Raw genomic sequence first — 16,270 nt, forward strand, 5'->3', positions numbered from 1 at the left:
AGTGTGATATATGTTAAAAAGAGAAGCAGTGTGCGGAGAAGGTTTATTCTGTACAGTCAATGATATATGTTAAAAAGAGAAGCAGTGTGTGGAGAAGTTCTATTATGTACAGTGTTGACTAAAATGACTAAAATGACAAAAAAATGACTAAGACTAAAATTGATTTTCGTCATTTAGACAAAAATTAAGACTAAATTGGGAAGGCAATGACTAAAATATGACTAAGACTAAAATTGATTTTCGTCATTGTGACTAAGACAAAGACTAAATAAAAAAAAGCTGACAAAATTAACACTGACGCACAGATGTGAGATGGGGAATCAAAGGGCATGTAGCACAGACAGGTAACAGCAAAGGCTTCAACAACCCCTCGGGCCTGAGGAAGATCCCTCTCCTCTGGTGGATCAAAACGCTGCCTTTTGTTGAAATAGTTTTGTTGAAGTATCTATTTTGGAGCTCATACCCACTGTACAGACCACTCCCTCACACTATCTACTACAATTGTCTGGCACCTGGATTTCTGGGGTGAATTTCTCGAAACCAAAGTTGCTTACTACATTAGCTACTTCGTTGCTTTCAATGCATTTTCCCATTGGCAACTACCCAAGTTGCTAACAGGCTAACAACTTCCATTTTGAGAAACTCACCCCTGTTTTGGTGGATGTGCACACCCTAGCTTTCAACAAGCCTCTGAACCTCAACAACAACTCCACACGGCTGTGAGATGGGGAAACAAAGGGAAATGGACACCTTTACTTTGTACTCGCTGGAAACCCCCCGTATTCAATACCTCAAGTCAATACAACAGTACTTATAACACAGAGTGACATCAGAGACCTTTTTTTCTCTTTTTCTTATTCTCTCCATCCTACCCCTTTTTTTAAACCGGGGGGCGGGAGTAAGACCCATTAAAAGTAACACAGGCTTGCCCTGACTGGCAGCCATTTTGTTAGTGTGTCTAATGTTGACAGGAAGAGAAAGAGAGAATGATGTTTGGGGGGGTGGGGGGTGGACATGGGGCTCACTGTTTCCCTGTGAACTTAGGTGACTCAGGTGAGCAGCTTAGCCGACAGACAAAGAGTGGAGTGGGACCTGCTTGCTGTACTTGCCTGACACTACAAAGGCAGATCAAAAGCCTCCCTCAGGGGAAGGTAGTGTGTGTGCTAGAGTGCGAGTGTGTGTGTGCATGCACATGCATAGTGGAGGAGCAAGGAGAGAAGAGGTCTGAATTCCTGGTTACACAGGAGCAGACAAGCGGAGCACCACACACACCTGTAACTGAGCTGTCTCCTGGGGACCGGGTGAAAAATCCCCTGAAAGGGCAGGTGCTCCCTGCTCTCCACTCTCCACTTGGGCTTTTCATGACTTTGGACATTGTGGAGGCCATGGGTGCATCACGCAGCATATTAGTATTTATTTATGGGTCAGAAATGATTTCGTCGGATGATGCTCACGTGTAGTATTTTACACGTTCATGTTTTCACGTTACATATTCATATTCATATCATATTGCTGACATTGCTTGGACAACACAATATCATGAAGAGAAATGGAAAGAGAAAGGAATGCACACTATCACAATAATTTCTTAGCTGCTTTCAGCCTGTAGCGATGATCCACTTCAGTATAGCTTCCACTCCTGTAAGATCTTTCAAACACATGGCTATGCTTGTTCTGAGGCGTGAAGTGACTTATAAATGCTTAGATCACTGCATGTGTCTGTGCATAGACATCACTAGATGCCGTGTTGACCACTCCTCTGAACAAATGGCTGAAGTCATATTGCCACTATTTTAAGCTGGTATAACGCTATCATCAATTGGTGACAAGGCAATACGGCGTATTGAATACGCACATTATCCTTCAAGTGGCGGTAAAACAAGATATACAAAAAAACGTAGACCAGCCCAAGACGGCAGTGCCCAGGCCACGCCAAAAGGCTGAACACGGCATCTAGTGTCCATATATGTTTTCTGTGGAGGCGAAATTTCAGTGTGTGTGGTTTCCCTCAGGAGGCGGCGCTGTGTAGACAGCTTCCCATGGATTCGGACAACATGGCCGCCGTGCCCAACGCTGTCAACGTCAATGTCAACCCCGCGCCCATGAACCCCGGCAACATGCCCTCCAGCGGGCCCGGAACCATGCCCACCAGCGGCTCAGACCCCTTCCTCAACAGGTACAGTACGCACGCTCCTCACCTTTCTCTTTCTTTCATTCTTCTCTCCCCTAACTCAATCTCAGAATCTGTAATTCTCTCTCTTGTTCTCTCTCTCTCTCTCTCTCTCTCTCTCTCTCTCTCTCTCTCTCTCTCTCTCTCTCTCTCTCTCTCTCTATCTATATCTCTATCTCTGTCTCTGTCTCTGTCTCTGTCTCTGGCTCTGGCTCTGGCTCTGTCTCTGTCTCTGTCTCTGTCTCTGTCTCTGTCTCTCTCTCTCTCTCTCTCTCTCTCTCTCTCTCTCTCTCTCTCTCTCTCTCTCTCAATCTCTCAATTCCATCTGAAATCAATTTTTAACGATGTTGCCAGCAGGGGGCGTTGAGACTACATTCAGTCCCCATTTCCATACACATCCACTATATCCATGTTCATTCCACATGGCAGACCCGTACAGTACGTGTAATGTGTATCCAATGTGTGCCACTTACAATGGTGAAAGTAAAGTAGCTGCTATATACGGAGGAAATCCGCAAGCAAAAGCATTACACATGCCGTGCAGCCAAAGTATAAGGCAGTGTTGTTGATGAGTAGAGGTTAGTTTTCTGTTTTTTTTTCGTGGTATGCATTCCCACTCCCTCTCTGTTGAGTTGTGTTTTTGGTTGCATCGTGTCTAATCTGTCAAATGTGATGTTATTACACATTTGTGTGAGAACTCTAGCCATCGGGCCTATCAGCTACACTGTGCTGGCCGGATTGGGGTGAGGTGAGAAGGAGGAAATATGCTAAAAAAAGGGGGCTTGCGTACTAAATGGAGCCATTGGGGCCGTTTTAGCTGCTGGCTGCACAGTCTCATCAGGTAATCTAGACATTGACACTCTACTTCCTGTAAAAAAACAGCTTATTAGTGTGCTGCTGTGCTGAATGCCTGGCCTGTGCTCCTGAAGACCGAGCTCTGGTCAGTTCTGCTCTTGTCAGTCCTGTTGGCTGTAAAACGCCCGACTCTTACCGCCACCAACACTGCTTCTCCCTTTACACCTCCAAGCAGTGCCCACACACTGCCACAAGGCCACCTTTGCTTGGCATGCTGAGCGCTGGTCACGGGCATGGCATGCTGAGAGCTTCTGGCCAGGCCCTGGAGAGAGTCATCTGAAAGCCCCCTACCCTACACCCAATACATAATTGGGAGTATGGGCCCGGGACAACTGTCCCCTTTGTCCTCCCGTCGACTTCAGCTGAGGAGAAGGATTGCGCACATCCCAGGTTAAGGTGCAGAACCTGGCCTGGTGTGACTCCTACTAGTCACTCTAGTCAATCTGTGTTTGTAGAGCAGGGGTGAGGAACCTACAGGTATGTCTCCAAGGCCGTTTTATCTGCCGTTTTATGCAGCTTCACATGCAATATGACATATTTTGTAAAGAAATCTTTGAAATTATATTTGCAATACAATGAAGTTATATTCAGGGGACCTAGAGAATGTGGGGTCTGTTTTAAAGCTGACTGCCTTCAATATAGGCCTAAAGTGCAGGAGGAAATCCTGGTTTGTGTTCGTAGTTACAGCTCTCGGAGGAATTTGAAATGGCCCCGCGAATGAAAGAGGTTCCCCACCCCTGTTGTAGAGAATCTGAAGACCTCAATGGTTGAAGCATAGTTTTGCCACGGAATAAAACGTGTAAAAGGATTTCAAGTGTGCAGACTCCTCACTTTGAAAAAAAAAAACTCCCCTGTTGTGGTTTCCCTGGACACCAAGTCTGACCTTCCCTGGCCACAGGCAGTGCAAGCACAGCCATGGGCCATGTGGGCCCCTCTCAGGCCCCTGTGGTAATTTTGGGCTAAAAACGCCACTGGTTGGGCACACTCCACTGCAGTTTGGCCCCCCAAAACCCCTTCAAAGGCTAGCTAGCCAGGCAGGACAGAAGGCTCTGTGTTCAGCCTGCCGGTGCGGGTGCTTGGGTTACATGAAGCAGCTGGTCTGGCCAGCGAGCGAGGGAGGATTGGATGTGTATTCAAGAGGGGTTGAGTTCTTCCATAATGTAGCGTGGTCTGGGAATGCAGTCGTGTCCTGGCACTGTCTGTAGTGTAGTCATGTACTGAGTTAGACTGGTGATACTTGAAGACGGGCGCATTTAAACATTAAATGTGTCATATTCAAGATTACACTTTAGGGTAGTCATGGGTGAGCGGTTAGGGCGTCAGACTTGCATCCCAGAGGTTGCCGGTTCGACTCCCGACCCGCCAGGTTGGTGGGGGGAGTAATCAACCAGTGCTCTCCCCCATCCTCCTCCATGACTGAGGTACCCTGAGCATGGTACCGTCCCACCGCACTGCTCCCCATGGGGCGCCACTGAGGGCTGCCCCCTTGCACGGGTGAGGCATAAATGCAATTTCGTTGTGTGCAGTGTGCAGTGTTCACTTGTGTGCTGCGGAGTGCTGTGTCACAATGACAATGGGAGTTGGAGTTTCCCAATGGGCTTTCACTGGGCTTTCACTTTCACTTAATTAAAGTGGTTAAAAAAGGTAACCTTTTACACACGATGTTTAATTATACAGTATTTATTAGCTTATTACATGTGGAAGCATGTTCAAACTGAAAGTTCATAGCATTAGCTAATCTGTGTGTGTGTGCCTGTGTGTCTGTGTGTGTGTCTGTGTCTGTGTGTGTGTGTGTGTGTGTGTGTCTGTCTGTCTGTCTGTCTGTCTGTCTGTCTGTCTGTCTGTCTGTCTGTCTGTCTGTGTGTGTGTGTCTGTCTGTCTTCCCTCCACAGTGGACCCTACCACTCCAGGGAGCAGAGCACGGACAGTGGGCTGGGCCTCAACTGCTACACCAACTGCCCCACCACCCCAGAGGACTTCCTCAGCAACATGGAGGAAATGGACACAGGTAGGATGACACACACACACGCGCGCGCACTCACCGCACACACACACACACACGCACACACACACACACGCACACGCACACACACACACACACACATTGCGCACACGCACACACACACACACTGCGCACATACGCACACACAGACACGCACGCACACACGCGCGCGCACACACACACACACACACACACACACACACATACACACCAATTGCCCAAGTGTTCCTCCCTGTACCTCAGTAGCAGAGACAGCATGGCACAGAGCAAGATTGATAAAATAATAAAATATAATAATAAATCAAAATATAATAATAATAAGTGTTCCTGTCTTTGTCTTCCTATCTCAGCAGGGGACAGTATGGCGCAGGGCAACATGAACGTGCTGCAGCAGAGCCGCTTCCCAGACTTCCTGGACAGCCTGCCGGCCACCAACGTGGACCTGGGCGGGCCCCTGGACGCTGACCTGATGCCCATGCTCGATGTGGAGTCAGTCACCTGGCTCTAGAGACCAGCCCAGGCAGGAAGTTGGAGGCCCTCATCCACACACACTATTATACAAACAAACAGACACTTTTTTTCTACCTTCCTTTCTACAATTGTAAAACATTTGTGAATTTTCTTCTTCTCTAAAGGTTTTTATTTTACGTCGAGTGTGTATGTGTGTGTGTGCGCGTGTGTGTGTGTTTGTGTGTAAAGCATCATTGTCATTAACTCAACGATTTTATTCTTCCTGCGCCTTCTTAGCTACTACCACTACTGACAGTGAAATCCATTGAGAAGTTGTGAAACTGAGTGCAAATGATAACCAAAGCAGTCTTTGATCAAGCCAAGAGCAAAGCCGAACAAAACAAAAAACACAAGCGAGTCATGGCTGAACAAGAAAGTGGAACAAAGTCATTCTTTTCTGTAAGTTAGGACAGTGTTCAATTTTAGCACCCTGTGTTTAGAGCAAGTGGGGAGAAAGCAAGACATAGCATTCCTGTTTCTGTGTAGGGGTGACACAGCTTGGTGGGTGTGGGTGTGGGTGTTCGGGGTGGCTTGTGGGACAGGAAGGGAGACTGAATAGGCAGCCGCCTGTAGGTTAAGCCTTACCACGTATTCGACTATAGATATTCTGAACACTAGATGTCGTGCTCAGCCCTTTTGACGTGGCTGAACCCTAAGTGCCGCCGGGAGTGGTCAACACGGTGTCTAGTGTTCACATCCATGGTAATAAACAAACAGGGAGCAGGGACATTACACAGCCAGTAGGTGGCACCACTGTATACATTGGCAACTGTCATGGTGGTCTGCCACTAATGCAGCACGCACCCGAATTCAGCGCCATCTGATCAAAAACTCTGAGGTCTTTGAGGCGACCACACTTCCCTCGAGCAACAATGCAGCATTATAAACAAACAAAGTATTTTTTTTTCTGTGTGTGTTTTGGTCACACTTTATTTTACAGTGGCCAACCTTCCTACTTTGTAGTGCTTGTGTGACTAGATGAAATACAGTACCACACCCTTTGGAGGCTCCATGCTCACGCATCCAATCAGCAAGGCCATTGTCACTGGTTTAAAGTTAGTGTGTATGTGTAGCTGTTTATTATTATCATTGAACAAGTTGTAGTTAAATGGCTATGTACACAGTATCCATGCTGGCAAGAGTGCAAGAAATAAGGATTTTAAAAACCTTTCTGAAAGTGTTACCTTTTTTGCATACTTCTGAGAGAAAAATACCAAATCAAATGTTTTCTACTGTGTGCCATGTTGCGATAAAAGCTTTAAAAGGTAAATTTGTATTCAACTAAACTTCTAAAGAAGCAATATTTTATCTCCGTAACTGTTTCTCAAATTGAGTTAGCATTTCTATCACTAAAAGCTCCATGTCTGCAAAATGCAATGTGTAGACATATGTTTTGTATCATGTACTTTTATACTGCTTACAGTATTCTTTTTTACATACTGTAAAAATAGCCTAGATGAGTTTCTTGCATCTGGTGCATTTATGACTTTTAATATAGATTAAGCGTTTTTTTAGTATTTATCAAGAGCTATGTTTCATTATTTTTTAGAGAGAGAGAAAGAGATTTTAGTTGTTTTCTTTTTTTGTAACACTTTTTTTTTTTTAATTCAAAGCACTACAAATCAGCAAGGGATTCAAGATGTCTGATGATGAAGAAGTAAAGATTGAAGTTAGATCATCTAGATCATCATGTTTTAGTTCCTACCTTTTGTTCAGGCTGTGGTTGAATGTGTGGCTTTGATAATACTTTATATAAGCAACAACTCGCCATGATCTAGAGAGCATGTATTGTAATACCTGCAGGGACGAGACAAAAAGAATAGTATTTTGTATCCTTGAGGTAATTGTGTCCACAGTTTTAAACAGAACTGATTGATTATTTTTGTTTCTTTTTTCTTTTCTTTTTTTTCAAACTGGATAATCATATTAAAAAAAATCACACCGTGTCTTTGTCTCTCCCTCTGCAGAGATGTTGAATCCAGTTTGAGTTTTCTTTTCAACATTTGTGTATTTTGTTATTTGTACTTGCATGTTGAATGAGTTTATATGCTATTGTAGCCTTTGGTGGACTACTGCTCCACACTGTATGGTGACTTAACTGTTGTGGGGGGGGGGGTTTACATTATGGTCAGAATTATCAGGGGGACAAGCAGATAAACATGTGTTGTACACGCCTGTACACACACGCACACACACACACAAACCATCAACAACACAGTGACACACAGGGGACGGGGAAACTGAACAAAAAAGGGGGGGCGGCATAGACCTGAGTCACTCATACACACACACACACACACAGACATTAACACACAAATCCTCACGTAACCGAACCAAACAGCTCATGACGTCCTTTGTGCAAATGGGACTGATTGGCTTGTTGCTGGGCCTGAGCTGGTGGTGGTGGTGGATGGCTGAGGTGGCGTGGGGTCCTCTGGGATGCCTGTTGGTGGGGGAGAGAGAGAGAGAAGACAGCCAGGGGAGATGATGACGCTCTGTTTTGGGGACTATAGTATGTTCCAGTGGAGGTGGGGGGTGGAGGTTTCAGAAGTGGGCCTACTGTCCCCGATCCCCTCCAGATACATCAAGGTGGTGCGATCTATCTTGAGCAGGGCTGAGGCCGGAGAGGCTGTTGGAAAAGAGCTTTTCTTAACTTTTCTTAACACAAAAAGGCTGAACAAAAGGCTTTTTAAAATGGCATTGGTTTTTTTTGTTTCTTTTGTTATAGTTATATTTGAAAAATGTTATTCCAAAACAAGCTCATGCTAAGAATGATCACTGTGGGCATTGCAGAGTAATATACGTAGCAGAGGCGATGAAAAGAGGCTGTGGTCAGGGGAAGCTCGTTTGAGAGAGAATAGATCTATTGCTGTACGTATGGTATGAGTAAAATCTATATTAGCTATACAGTTGTTGCAGTGGTGGATGCCACTTATAAGAGTGTTAACGGTGGCAGATGTCAACATAGTTTTTTTTAAACCATGTTTGAATTATATGCATTTATAATGAGTGGATTGCTTAGATAAGAGGAATAATGTGTAGCATTCACACAGTGCCATCCTGTAGCACCACATTTGGCTTCAAACACATGGAGAGAGGGCTTTTATTTTGAAAGAGGAGAGTAACAGGGTATGTGGATGTTGAATGCTAGAGCTCTGCAATCACACACACAGACACACACACACACACACACACACACACACACACACACACACACACACACACACACACACACACACAGAACAAAAACTAGACTGCAGTTTACTGTATCCAGGATAAGGCCGTGTGAAATTTTTGAACATGTCACCTCATCGGAGGTCTTTGGAACTAAAAATGTCTTGTAACTTGTTAAAAAAAAGTAAAAATAAAATGGTTCTTTACCACTTACTTTGACTTCTTTTTTTAATCAATATAGCCTACTGTGGGCTATTTTGTATCAGGTACAAGAAATGTGTTATCTCCAAAACTCTTGCATTTATTTAAAGGGACACTGTGCAGGAAATGGTCAAAAAGGGTACTGCAACTATGCTGCTCATTGAAACTGGGCTGCCTATTGCCAAATTTGATCTTTACATGAAAGTTTACTAAGTAATAAACAAATATTTTATAGTATGGTCCAAGTACAGTCCTTTTTGCAGCTAAAAATGGCTATTTTGGGAAATTCAAAATGGCGGACCATGGAGAAGACCCCCTTTTCATGTATGAAAAGTGCAATTTTTCCAGTCATAATGAATACTTAGAATTTGATGCAGGTGGTAAGTATTCATGGAAAAGGTAATTAGTGAATGGGCAGCATGAATTCTGGAAATAAACAACTAAAAATCTCACACAGTGTCCCTTTAATGAATTAATTACCAGTGATAAAGCTTGTAACTCTCTTCACACAAACTGATTTGGAGAGGGGCCATGAGTAATAAATGTAGCCTACTGTTCTCCGCATAGGATGGGAAGAAATAGGGAATGTATCGCTAGCACACAGAAACTGTATTGTAAGCCTATAATTCCTCCATGGCATACACTGCAGTGTGCATAATAGTGAGAATTATACTGTAGTTACAGCATCTTAATATTAGGTCTTAAATGAAGATAGTTTAAAAATGTAGCCCACATAACCTTTGTGATATGAACCTACAGTATGCTATCAAACACAAGCTGATTTATCAAGATAAAGGTACATTTGTGTTTAAGGTCACTGGTTTGACTGCTCCCATCTTCCCTTTTCTCATAGTTCATGCAGAAGTTTGAAGGTTGTGTGTGTTTGTTAAGTCTCGTCACTGTATAGATAAGAGAGATAATTCCATCTGTCAGAGGTGCGCCATGTCCACCTCTGATCTGAACTTGCACGTGTATCTATAATATACATTTACAGCCTATGGAATGAAAACAAACTGCCTTGTAAAAGATGGTTATAGTCACTTTTGCATTATCGCCAACAAAAACAACAAATCAGCAAAGTAATCAGGCTCACATTTTATGGATTCCTTTGCGGAAACCGCTCTTGTGAGTGGTTCACAAATGCATATTTCCCTGCAAGTTTTACAGTAAACACAGAAATCTCTACAATGCATATATGTAATTTACATTACATAAGTTAAGACTTTCTCTGTTAGTCTAAGTCAAAACTCACTCAGTCAAAAGTCACTAAACAATACAAATAGTGAAGCTACTGTATAGACTATCAGTTGTCCCCTTCCCGGATCAGGTCATTTGATGTTCCCTTGTGATGAGAGAGTTGGTGCTGTGCAGCTGAGCCCTTTGTAAATGCCAAAGAGTTAAAATATAGCTAACCATCCATTGGCCTGTCATAAACCTGAACATAACTGGACTGTAAATGGCCGCCATAAACTTCAGGGGACAAAAGCAGCACAGGAACAGCTTGGGGAAACATTCAAAGTTTACTCAAAGTAGGGAAGCAAACAACGTCTGTCTATTAATGAGAACAGCGTGAGATGAAGTAATAAAGTTACATAAGGGCCTCCAGGGAAATTCAGACGGAATAGAAGAAGTAAATATGCAAATGAAGCTACATTCATTTACAAATACAAATGAGGGTCCTATGCTGAATTTACTTTGAAAAGAGTAGGTAAGACAAGATATTCAAGGAAACCACACAAGTTCTCGAGAAAGAATTTTAAGAGTACACAATTCGTAAAACAGGGTCACTTCGACGAAAAAGAGCTGGATAACATTTGATCATGAAATAACAACAGCAAATAACAATACTGTTTCCCTCATAACGTTCAGGTTTTGAAGCAACAAAAAAAATTGACAACATGTATTGCTCTACAAAACATGAATGACAAGCAAGGTTACAAAGTGAAAGGTTTGTGATTAAGAGAAGGGAAATCACAATCTTTACGAGTTCTGTAAAAATGATAAGCTCCGCAGCTTTTGAAGGCAAAGCTATTTAAATGTGCAAAAATAAATATTTACGAGCCAGTGCCCAGACTTTTGTCTTTGTTTTTTTGCCATCATCAGATTCACCATCAGGCAAAAGTTTGGACTCAGTTACAAAAAAGTTCAAAAGACACAAATAAAACACCATAAATAGACAAGTACAATTCAATCCTACGACCGACACTCCTTTAGTCTCCTCGGACGCTCCCTTAGGCACTGTCATCACTCTGGAAGAGAACACACACAACACAGTCCATCATGAGAAAAATGAAAACAGTTGCTGTTACGAAACTGAAAATGTTAGCCTTTTTAGATTTTTGTAATTACTGCAAAATATCTACTTTGGAAGTGACATGGTGTGTGTTTGTGTGCGTGCGTGCATGTGTGTGTGTGTCTGTCGCTGTCAGTCAGTCAGTCAGTCAGTCAGTCAGTCAGTCAGTCAGTCAGTCAGTCAGTCAGTCAGTCAGGTATCTGTTTATGTCCCTTTGTTTGTACTGCATGACCATATTCACATGGCACTTCAAGCAGAGAGGGTTTTCTTAGTGTGTGAGTGTGTGCATGGATGTTTGAGTCTGTATGTGTATATTTGTGTACAGTATGTGTGCTGATGGTGTGGCTGCTCCTTACCCCGCAGCATCCGCAGCAGTCTCCACAGATGGTCCCGATGAGGCCGTTGATGGCCTGGAAGGCACACAGAGCCACCTGCACCAGGCTCATGACCAGGATCATGCAGAACAGAGTCACATGCCACGGCACCACTCGCTCCGGAGCCACACACAAGTCCCAAGAAGTATGGTTGGTCACATACTCTCTACAGGGGTGAGACAGAGAGAGATTAGTTTATGACTAACAAAACCTCTTCCACACATAGGCCTACTGTTGATGGATGGATACCTAGATTGATATATTTGTTGCCCACTAAGGGAAATTTGTTTTCACAAAGCCTTTGTCTTATTTAATGTCAGGAAAAAAGTTTGGAGGAAAAATAAAGTGTGCATTCTAATCTTATCTAAAAAAAAGTATGAATGACCACTTAGTATTTATTTATTTATTTCTAATCAGGTTCTACATTTCTACATGCCAATGAGTTGAATTCTGTAGATTCCAATACTCTGAGCGCATCTGCATGTGCATTGCATTATTTTAACTCTGATGATGAGGTGAATAAAGTATGTCTATAGTTTGTGGCGATGCAAAAACTTACCCGCCAACTAAAGGATAACCCCAGGTGTTGTCAAGCTGCTGGCACAGAGGTCCACGGTTGATAGCAACACAAGATACAACAATGGAATATCCAGCTCCCAACACGCCGATCGCAGCAAAGATTATGGAGGTGAACATCTGAAGGATAGAAAAATAAATAAGGAAAAAATAGTGTCTCGCCTATTCAGGTCTGACATCTGAAACCTGGCTCTGTGGGTGATTTATCATCCTGAATTAGATCCTCTCAACAGGAAGGGATTTGATCTAATTTCCCAGGCAGATTAGATTACCTTTTCAGTCATAATATGACAACAACAGTGAAACATAAGTATTTAATCGAAGAAAATAGGGGGGAGAAACACAAACATTTTTTTTTCTCATCTATCAAAAATGTTGAAGAATATCTTTACATTTCATGGGTGTTTGTGTACAACAATAGTGTTGGGGGGTTTTTGTAGAGTGCCCCTATGTTTTTTTAAACAAACAAATTCAGTCTCTTACCGCAAACCTCTTGCCGCAACTCTCATTTCCACAGCAGCCACAGCAGTCATTGTTTTTCAGACCCAAGAACACCAGAGCAGGGAAAATCATCTGCATGTTGGGAAGAGAGCATGTAAGGTTACACAGCACAAAGTACTGTACTTAAGGAAAGCCATTTCAGGGTCTGATGAGGGTGAGGTTTCATTGCAGGTGTTAATACACCTTCTTTATTCCCTCTATTTATGGTTGGAAGATTTTAACATCAGACTTTCACATCTTAAAGGGGTTAGCAGGCCTATGCCAAGTTGCAATTTTGTGCTTGATGAAAATTTAAATTGAAACGACCTGCACCATATCTTGTTTTTTTTTCAATCTCAATATATATTTCGTCTTCCTAAATAGTATTTTCTAAGACATGTTTTACTCAAAAACTCTTATTATTAAAATTAATATAATAAGTTCTGATGACAATTCGCATCACCGTAAAACACCATACAACTCCTTTTCCCACCTTTTACCTCCAAAAGCAAACAGCTGTATTCAACTATGTGACAGAATGTGTGGAAAAGTTTTTTTTTTCCCTTACCAATGCGCCAGAGCCAATGATTCCTCCCATGTACCACACCTCATCTGAGATGTGCTCGTTGTTATCGGCAACGTAACCTCCAGGGAAGAAGAGCATGATGTTGCAGAGCAGGCAGAGAATGGCCAGGGGGATCAGAGTGATACCCAGGCACTTGGCACAGCTACCAGAACACATGATGGCGCAAAACTATAGGCAACCCCTCGCAACAATCAGAAAAGTCTCCACCAAAGACCAACACACACCGGGTGTCCTCCTTCAGGCTTAGTGACAGCGGCTGTCAAATCGTCCCCCCTGATATCCACAGGTCAAAAAAACACTGAACTGGAACTGCTGGTGGAGATGCAAACTATATATAGACTCCTTGTGATATGACGTCACCGCCTCAAATTCAATTGACATCGTGGCTGTTTCACTATGACAACCGTGGATCTGTTAATGTTCTACCACTGGGTTGGTCTGCCTCTACAATCTGATCATTCCAGGGAGGGAGGGAGGGAGGGAGGGAGGGATGGTGGATAGGCTATCGTGGTGATGTGGAGGAGTGCACACCTTAGCTATTCTACTTTGCCTGTTTCCATGAACAATATATAGACTGAAGGTCAAACGATTAAGCAAGTGTGAGTAGACTAGTGTTGATGGCTTCTGAAAGATTACAAGTTACTTTTTGATATGTGTTGATTTAGTGATTAAAAGAAAGAAAGAAAGGAAATACAGAAAGAAAGGAAGGAATGAATAAGTGAAAGTACTGTGTGTGTGTGTGTGTGTGTGTGTGTGTGTGTGTGTGTGTGTGTGTGTGTGTGTGTGTGTGTGTGTGTGTGTGTGTGTGTGTGTGTGTGTGTGTGTGTGTGTGTGTGTGTGGTGTGTGTATGTGTGAGAGAGAGAGAGAGAGAGAGAGAGAGAGAGAGAGAGAGAGAGAGAGAGAGAGAGAGAGAGAGAGAGAGAGAGAGAGAGAGAGAGAGACGCGTAGAGAGATGTAACATGATGGCGTGTCCTCTGTAACCTGGCTCTCGTGATGAGCGAAACACCCGGATCTGCCGAGAGCCATGTCATGTCTTCTGGTCAAATGAAAAAGGTTTTTTTTTGACAGGGGGCTACTTATTTTTTGTTTCTGAAGTTAAACAAATTCTGTACAAAATAAAATATATGCATAGATTAGAATGAGCGCATTGTAATTAGAAACATTGTGCGAAATGCAGCTAGTAGGCCTGTGATTTGCACAAACTTACAACTACAAAAAGCCCTAATCAATGCCAGCGGTGTGTTACCCTCTCCACTATTTGGTTTGAAGTTCTCTGAACGTAGACAAAACATCTAACCAAATTGACTTGCAGTGCTTACACAATGGCAAAGGGACAATGTATTTTGGGGGTACTGATGATATACGTATGTGGGGAAGAAATTTAGTTTTGACACACGGGTAAACTGTTTTTGGAGTGATATGAGCAAGTGATAAGGATCCATGTAGTTATGCTGAACCATCAGAGAGTAGAGAGAGAGAGAGGTTCCATTGGCCCATTGTTTCCTGGTTCTATTATGGCCCCCCTTAGGCAGACCTATAGGCAGACCTAAGGACTGTTCTATTCATTGTAGGAGCATTATGACACCCCCCTTTAGCCAGACCGGAACCTGGTCACGTTAGGTGCCCATAGACACCTAGGCCTATTATGTTGGCATATCTCTATATACTTAAAGAATCTCTGGAACCATCCAGTTTATTATGACAGACGGACTAAATGAATGCAAATGAGCCAAAGACTATTTATATAGGAGAAGGTTTAGTGCTGATGCAAGAATGAGGTGTTTTGGGAGGTATATGACATTTTGCTAGTTATCTGAACTGTTGTGCAGAAGTGTAAGAATGTTTGGCCAAATGACCCAATGGTTACAGTATAATGTCATCTCAGTTTCAAGAAATTAGCCAAACCAAACGAGAAAACCTGTAAATGCCCTCCTGTGCCCTTTGGAGATCTCTGTATATTAGTGGCTAACATGGTTTTAATGCTATAGTTATTGACTTTAATTGGCGTCGCTTTAGTTCACTGGAATTGACATGTCTTTGCATGGGGTATATGGTTGTAAAAAAAATATATATATATTAGACACAAAATGGCAATGTACTGTAATTCTTAACCTACTGTAGACAGACAGACAGACAGACAGACAGATAGATAGATAGATAGATAGATAGATAGATAGATAGATAGATAGATAGATAGATAGATAGATAGATAGATAGATAGATAGATAGATAGATAGATAGATGGTCAAATTAATGCACAGGCTAGATATGGCTGCAGCCGGGGGGCGTCTGCCAGGGGGGCCTTGATTGGCCAAAAGTGAAAAATGGCAGAATTGTGACAAGATGCAATACTATTAAATTAGTCTGTCGTGCTGGGTACAGTTGGTAGACAAGTTATCCTTAATGCCTACCTTGTAATTGTGACACTATCTATGTAAATTTGTCACAGAATTTGCCTTCTGCGGGGGTCCAACACAGCAACCTGTAGCCTGGGGGGCCCTGGCCAGATAGATAGATAGATAGATAGATAGATAGATAGATAGATAGATAGATAGATAGATAGATAGATAGATAGATAGATAGATAGATAGATACATACATACATACATACATACATACATACATACATACATACATACATACATAGGCCTACATACATAGGCCTACATACATACATACATACATACATACATACATACATACATACATACATACATACATAGGCCTACATACATACATACATACATACATACATACATACATAGGCTACATACATACATAGGCTACATAGGCTACATAGCCTACATACACACATATATGTCTTCATATTGCAATGTTTCTGTCAAGCAATGCTTATAGGTTCTATTTATGGTGTCCTGAGGTGGGACTGCTCTTATAGAAGGAAAAAAGTTTTATATATATATATATATATATATAAATGAAAACACATTAAGATTAAACACAATATCATTATCAAGTTAGCATGAGCTCAGATGTCAGTCATGTAGGCCTATAAAGGATTAAAATGGCCATAATGCAGTGAATTTC

General features: G+C 42.5%; 2 protein-coding genes across 6 annotated transcripts in view; one reads left to right on the plus strand and one right to left on the minus strand.

Annotated features, from left to right (window-relative positions):
* wwtr1 (WW domain containing transcription regulator 1) overlaps window positions 1-8,924 on the plus strand; it is a 55,094-nt gene extending 46,170 nt beyond the window's left edge. For 2 of the 5 annotated variants that reach the window (XM_063200861.1, XM_063200864.1), the window contains 3 exons: window positions 2,013-2,176; window positions 4,918-5,033; window positions 5,381-8,924. In XM_063200861.1, coding sequence (XP_063056931.1) covers window positions 2,013-2,176; window positions 4,918-5,033; window positions 5,381-5,535 — 435 coding nt within the window. In that variant the 3' untranslated portion in view covers window positions 5,536-8,924. Of the gene's footprint in view, window positions 1-2,012; window positions 2,177-4,917; window positions 5,034-5,377 lie in introns of all 5 variants that reach the window. The other 3 variants (XM_063200860.1, XM_063200863.1, XM_063200862.1) reach the window with 2 other exon arrangements.
* Window positions 8,925-9,966: 1,042 nt separating this feature from the next.
* tm4sf4 (transmembrane 4 L six family member 4) lies at window positions 9,967-13,584 on the minus strand. Its single transcript, XM_063200101.1, has 5 exons — window positions 13,204-13,584; window positions 12,639-12,728; window positions 12,139-12,275; window positions 11,562-11,745; window positions 9,967-11,161 (listed from the first exon to the last, which is right to left on the minus strand). Exons 1-5 carry the CDS (start codon window positions 13,375-13,377, stop codon window positions 11,144-11,146), a joined length of 603 nt encoding a protein of 200 aa, XP_063056171.1. The 5' UTR covers window positions 13,378-13,584; the 3' UTR covers window positions 9,967-11,143.
* Window positions 13,585-16,270: the final 2,686 nt, after the last annotated feature.

This window comes from Engraulis encrasicolus, chromosome 6, assembly GCF_034702125.1.
Source record: "Engraulis encrasicolus isolate BLACKSEA-1 chromosome 6, IST_EnEncr_1.0, whole genome shotgun sequence".
NCBI classification, from domain to species: Eukaryota; Metazoa; Chordata; class Actinopteri; order Clupeiformes; family Engraulidae; genus Engraulis; species Engraulis encrasicolus.